This window comes from Lucilia sericata, unplaced genomic scaffold (genome assembly GCF_015586225.1).
Source record: "Lucilia sericata isolate MDLA Ls3-8-SP2 unplaced genomic scaffold, ASM1558622v1 Contig000034F_arrow, whole genome shotgun sequence".
Taxonomy (NCBI): domain Eukaryota; kingdom Metazoa; phylum Arthropoda; class Insecta; order Diptera; family Calliphoridae; genus Lucilia; species Lucilia sericata.
Genome location: NW_023994072.1, coordinates 1,161,408 through 1,168,377, shown reverse-complemented (window position 1 = coordinate 1,168,377; position 6,970 = coordinate 1,161,408). Strand labels below are relative to the sequence as shown.

Below are 6,970 nucleotides of genomic sequence, written 5' to 3'. Positions count from 1 at the left end.
ATTTATTTTAAACATATTCCAAAACTTTTTCCAAAATGAGAGTTTAAAATAAATTTGTATTCTAACACAAGCTCAATATTGCAACTTTTAAGTGACTTTTTTAACATTTTATATACATATTTTCAATTCCTTCTATAGTCATTGTATTCTCTACTCACTACATGACCGTACCCATTAAACGCACCTTTATACAACACTGTGTTTTTGTTTTTATGTCTAAATATGGCGACAGGTGTTGCCAATTGTCTGTAAAGCACATTCATATTTATCGCTTTGACAAAAAAATAACCATTAAATGCTCGTTTTGTGTATTTTAACAAACCCAACGAATGTGAATGGCAAAAAAACAAGAAAAACCTAAATATTCTGTAAATACATTTATACATCCATACATATATGAATGGACCACATCATTGATATGGATTTTGATGTTGGTATTGTGGGGGTTTTAAAAAAAAATCCATAAAGTCAGCCATTAATGGTTGTCGCGAGAATATGAACATGATATTTTTTATTATTTTTTGTTTCTATATATTTGCTTTGTTTTGTTTGATTCCTTTTGGTCTCTTTTAGTTTGTTATTAGTGGTAGTATATGGTCACATATTTGGGGGATTAGTTTGAATTAAGTTTAATGGAATTGAAAAGACTCTATCGAAAAAAATGTAGATTTTTTTATATAAACTGAAAAAAATAATGATATTTGTTTGCTTTGTATTATTGTTATTTTAAATTTAAATCAATTTGTCTATTTGTTTGTTGTGTTTTTTTTTCTTTGTAATTCCCAAATATCCTGGGAATTTTGAAGTTATGCTCTTTAATGGCCAATAACATGTGCCTTTTATTATTGTTAAAACCGGTAAATTAAAAATTTTACACTTTGATTTCTTGTTATAAACATTGTTGGGTGTATGCAGTTTACATGTGTAATCTTTATGTGCCAAAAATTTAGATCTAGGGTTGAATTTTACTATTAGTTTATTATAAAATTCTAAAATTTCTGGTTAGTTTTATAGGGGAGTTTTACCAGGCATAACTAAATGGTAACACGCGCCTAAGTAACGGTTAATTACGAACGTATATTTTGTATATTTGCTTTTAAGGTGGCATCTTTGTTTTAGTAGACTAGGGTTCCCTGATAATTTTATTTATCTTTCATTTAGTGTGAGAAAATTTAAGTAAATATTTGTTTTTATGGGAAACTAGTATTTATTGTTGGTGAAATTTATGTAACAAGTGTAGCTAACTAAATTAATTTTAATGTGTATTAAATTAGCATTAAATTGCTACTCTTGCTATTTTTTGCGTAAGAAGAATTAAGTCATGAGAATGTTTTGGATGACAACTCAATTAGAAAGACGAGGAATTGTATTACTTAGTGGGAAAATGTATAATAAGGGGTTTCATATAAACGTTCAAAAGCCTCGCAATCTGTGCATTTTCGATTTTACATTGAATTTGTCACAAATTGTATGTTTATTATTGAAGCTAATAGTAGTTAAGTCAAAATTAAACAAAATTAAAATTATTTTAAAAAATAAGACTCAAGACTCCTTGCCAAACAAATTTACTGCCTTAATACTGCCCGATCTTCGAGGATTTAAAAAAGTTTTCTAAAATTAACAATTTAAATGTCTTAAAATATTAACCAACTGTTGTATACGTAATGATATAGTAATGCTATGTATACGGTTGTCAGATCTTACAACGTTGGCAGATCTGGCAATGTACTGACAATAGAAAATGGTTATCAACTGGTAAATTGTCAGTTTAGACAGTTGTAAGAAAGCCTTACAAATTCATTGCAGGACAATTGTCCAACAAAAATTGTCAGTTCACGTTGTTGTCAGATTGTTGTAAAGCAAAAGTTGTCACAACTTATTTTAGCTGCATATGTTCTTTTAATGCACCGTGTTGCCAATAAAAAACATTTATCTGACAATTGTTTCATTGCCGATGTATAAAATTCGAACATCTGACAATAAAAATTGTCAGACAATTATCTGGAAGTGGCAAAGTAATGTGTTTACACGATTGTTAGATGTCTGACAATATTATTGTCTTACAATGTACTGGCAATGCTTTTTCTGACAACGTTGCAAGATAAAAATTGTAAGTTCACACTGTTGTTTGACATATTCTGAAAAATTTTCTGCCAACGTTGTAAGATCTGACAACCGTTTATACATAGCTTAAGTTTATAAAATAAAACTTTGATAAAATCACCTTGCAAATTTCTTATAAAACTATAAAATGTCTCTTTTTGTTTTCTAATAAAACTTTATTTTTCAATCTTCTTCTTTTTCTTATGACAATTCAACAGCATTTACACATTAAAACCATTCCATTCCAAAAAAATCTCAACAAGACAAATTGCCAATTAATCATAATAATTTGTCTATTTGTTGCAAAAAGTCACAAAAACTAAAACCAGCAAAAAAACTGTAAATCAACAATATTCTTCCTTTTTAAAAGTCTTTATTTAACTATTAGTCAATATTTGTTGACATTTGTTTTACCGGTTATGATACTGGTAAAAAAACTGACAACTCCTTTTATACAAGCAAAACTCCCTTGACTTTCATTAATCATCAATCAAAACTTTTTTTGTTTCAACTTAAAAAAAACAAATTCAATCGAAAGTTAACGTACCATAACCTAAACATTGCAAAAAATGTTACTTGAAAACGTTTTTTACCTGATGAAGCGTTTCCTTGTGAGTTTAGGAACACAGAGAATTGAGGCAAAGACAAAAAACTGTATAAATCCCTTTATATTTTGTCAGCATCGTTTGCTTTCATCAAAACCAATTAAGATTTTTTTGCTAAACATACGTTAGTTTTTTTGTTCTTGCATTATAGAATGGTTGACATAAGGAAATGAAGTATGGTATGTGTGTGTGCTTTTATGGTATGGCAACTTTGTGTTGTGTGTTGGCAAATGATACGTGAAAATGACAATTGACGAGATCGATGACGTTGGCAATTTTGTCTTTTTTTCTTTGCTCTAATGAATGGGTGATATATGAACCCTGACAAATTTTGATTTTTTTTGTTTATGTTGGCAAAAAATCTTAAATTTTATGCTTAAATTTATTAAATTTGCTTAAAGTTTTAGTTTCAAGTTAATAATCATAACTTTTTTATAGACATGTTTTTCTTTATTTCTTTTACTGTTTAAAACTTTCGCCATAAATTATTTTTGTTGCTCATTTTTCTTCATCTACAATTGTTTACGAAACTGAGCAAGAAATATTTGATTTATATACAAATAATTTATATATGTATAAATCTACATACATACATTAGTACATTTGTATATTTTTTTTGTTTATTTTACAAATATCCAAATGTGAGGTTATAATTCTTCCATTATTGTTTTTATTGTGGGGGTGGCTTAACATTCATTTAGGGTTGCCGTGCTTATTTATATAGACAAACAGACAGTATTTATATACCATTTGCTACTATATAATAATAATGTGAATACAAAACACAAAACGAAAAAAGTAAAATACTTAATAATAAAAACAACAATGGCAAAACATAAAAAAATATTCAAGTGTAGTCAGTACTATAAAGTATTTATATTCGTAATATATTTATTTATATGTGAGAATTGTTGTACGGACTTAGCTACGTATACGATATTTATGTATTTAATAATTACTGCACATGCGTATTTTTTACTTAACTCCCCTCTTAAAATGGTTTAAAAGTGGGTAAAATAAGTCTTATATTTTACATTGTTTACGTGGGGCTTGAGAAGTGGTTGGAGGGGGAGATTTCAGAAATAAAAAGTACGAGTACAACAAAATAAAGATGGCGTTTAAGTAGAATACAAAACAAACAAAACCATGTACATAAATATTGTTTTTTTTAAGATTTTTTCTTTTTGAATAAGTACTGTTTATAGCTGGAGTTGGGGTGAGGGGTGAATACAAATGTAGAAAATGGTTATATTTATTTTAATTTAAAAAATTCTGAATAGAAGTAAAGAAAGGGAAATTTAATGGGAGTTAAAGCAACAGCAACAATAACAATAGCAGAAGCAAGATTAAAATTTATCATGAAAAATTTATAAATAATTCAAAAATTATGTCTGCTCACCTGTATTCTATAGAAATAATTTGTTTGACTTAATTGCTTTGATAATTTCTTAAATTAAATAAAATTTCTCTGGAGTTTATCAGAAATTATTAATAAATGCACAAAATAACCAAAGCATCAGTGTTAGAAGATTTATGTAGTAAATTTAATTAAACTACAATGAAATATTTAAAACTTTTTAAATATATCCTGCTTTATTGTATTACTAGTAGTGCCAAGTCCGCGTTGCAGGCACATGATTAGCCATGTGGACTCTATACGTAAAGATCTGTATACCCATCAAATTACCCATTAAAATAAACGATTTAGCGGTTTAGGTGTAATTGACTAAAAATTTAGAGGAACACTTTTCACGATCCCTGGAACATATATTCAAAATTTTGTCCTGTCAGGTGCCTTAGTTCCAAAGTTTATCGATTACGAACAAACATTAGGCAGTTGTCAGAGTGTGCGCTACAAGTGATGCAAAGCTTTGCGCTACAAACCTTTCCTTGTGTTTTCCTAGGTGTCATGTCAGAGTGAAAACGAAGCTTGATGCGATAAAACACAAGCAAAAGTTTGCAGCGCAAAGCTTCGCACCGCTTGTAGCGCCCACTCTGACATCAGCCAGAGATCAACAGATCAACAGAACTATTGATACTATGTATCGTCTAGAAATCTAGGACTAGAGATTGAACCCATTTCCCTTAAATAAAGCAACAAACAAATACAACTACAGAAATACCTAGGACCACTATCGAGTCTTTATCTGAGCTTCTGTTGGGAATCAACCTCACAACCCCTTACTGACAGACTACAACATTATATACTAACCTATAGATGCATAAATCGAACGTTTATTGATTACTTTTTATAAGCAGATAATTACATTAAGAGATAATTGATCGAACTTTAGTTCTTTGAATAGTTTAAGCTTTTAACTTCTTTAATTAATCTTTTTTTAATCAACACATAAAACTTACTAATAATCTCCATTTTTCGCTTTCTTTCTAGGTGTGGTTCAAAAATCGTCGTGCCAAGTGGCGTAAACGTGAACGTAATGCCATGAATGCTGCCGTAGCGGCTGCTGATTTCAAATCCGGTTTTGGTACACAATTCATGCAACCATTTGCCGATGATTCTCTCTATTCATCGTATACCTACAATAATTGGACTAAAGTTCCTTCACCGTTGGGCACAAAACCCTTCCCATGGCCCGTTAATCCACTCGGATCGATGGTAACATCAAATCACCATCAGAACTCGGTCAACTGTTTTAATACGGGCGCCAGTGGCGTGGCAGTGAGTATGAATAATACCATGTTGCCCGGTTCGATGGGTAGTACACTGACAAATACAAATGTGGGAGCTGCTCCATGTCCGTATAGTACACCTGCCAATCCTTATATGTATCGTGCCGCTGCTGAACCTTGCATGACCTCGAGTATGTCGTCGAGTATTGCCACCTTACGCTTGAAGGCTAAACAGCATACAACCGGTTTTGCCAGTCCCTATTCAGCACCCTCGCCTGTTTCCCGTTCCAATTCAGCCGGCCTCTCAGCATGTCAATATACCGGTGTTACAGATGTTGTTTGAGAAAACGCCCTCGGGGCTCTGCTTAATCAACATCAACACCATTTACATCATTTCTCCGGCAGTGGCGGTGGCAATAATTCCAGCAATAGTGGCAATCTCAATACAAATCTTCAACAACATTTGCACAATAACAACAACTCTTTGCTGCACAATAACAATTTGCTAATGGACCATCACGATGCCGGCGACACCAAATCCCCGCATGATCTTCAACACTCGGATGTGGCTGGCAACGGTGTCAATGGTAATAATGGTGGAGGTGGTAATTCGAATGGTTTAATGGGCTCCAATGGCAACAACACTGATGTAGTCGATGACAATGATGAAGATGTTATCGATTGAAATCGTCTACAAATTCATTAAAAAAATATCAAAGAAAATTTTAAAAAATATCAAAAACAAAAACCCACACAAAAAAAAATTTAGTTAATAAGTTTTTTTTTTGAAAATTGTTGTAATCAATCAACATTTTTAGCAAAGATCTAAGAAAATAATTAATAATTGTTATTTGTAAAAAACTGAAAAACATAATAAATTAATAAAAAGAAAATCGTGAGTAGTTTTTTAATATAAATAATAAAAACCAAATTTGTAATTTATATTTAATAAGTAAAATAAAATGGATCTTTTAACAAAAATCACTGTAAATGTAAAAATAACTAAGTGATCCTCATCAAAATTTTGTATTAAAATATTTTCTTTTGATTTCTGTTTTAAGATCCATCAAAACGAATGTATTTTATTAAAATACTTAAAAAGAACAATAACTACTTTAAATTATTTAAATTTTCAATAAAAAATATTTTTGGTAGGTTTCTTTTTTTATTAATTTCTTATTTTTCAATTTAAAAACTAACTTTGTAAATATTATTATGCTAAATCCAAAAACAAAAATACATTTAACCAAATTTTAAACCAAAAATTATTTAAATTTAATTTTTAATTACATCAATTGTTTATGCATTTAATTTCTTTTTTTCATATTTTACTCAATTAGTTTATTTGCTTTAGTTGTTCAATAATTTGTAACAATTTTTTTTTTAATTATTATTATCTAATCATAATTAAAATAGTCTTCTTAACATCTATACATATTATTGTAAAACAAAATATTGATAAAGAAATAAATAAAATTAACAATAACAAATAAATGAATAAATAAAAAATTTAATAATTGAAGCAAAAAAAAGAAAAAAATCTATATCTCTATAACTTAAACACACAACCGTTTTTAAGAAGTTGTCTAGTCGTATACAAATCAATTATAATTAAAAGAAAAACAAAAAAT

At 29.3% G+C, this 6,970-nt stretch overlaps 1 protein-coding gene across 1 annotated transcript; it reads left to right on the top strand.

Annotated features, from left to right (window-relative positions):
- Positions 1–5,097: 5,097 nt before the first annotated feature.
- On the top strand, positions 5,098–5,736 carry LOC119612663 (pituitary homeobox homolog Ptx1-like). The gene has a single exon (XM_037968495.1). The coding sequence runs from the start codon at positions 5,152–5,154 to the stop codon at positions 5,680–5,682; it is 531 nt and encodes a 176-aa protein (XP_037824423.1). The 5' UTR covers positions 5,098–5,151; the 3' UTR covers positions 5,683–5,736.
- The last annotated feature ends 1,234 nt before the right edge of the window (positions 5,737–6,970 follow it).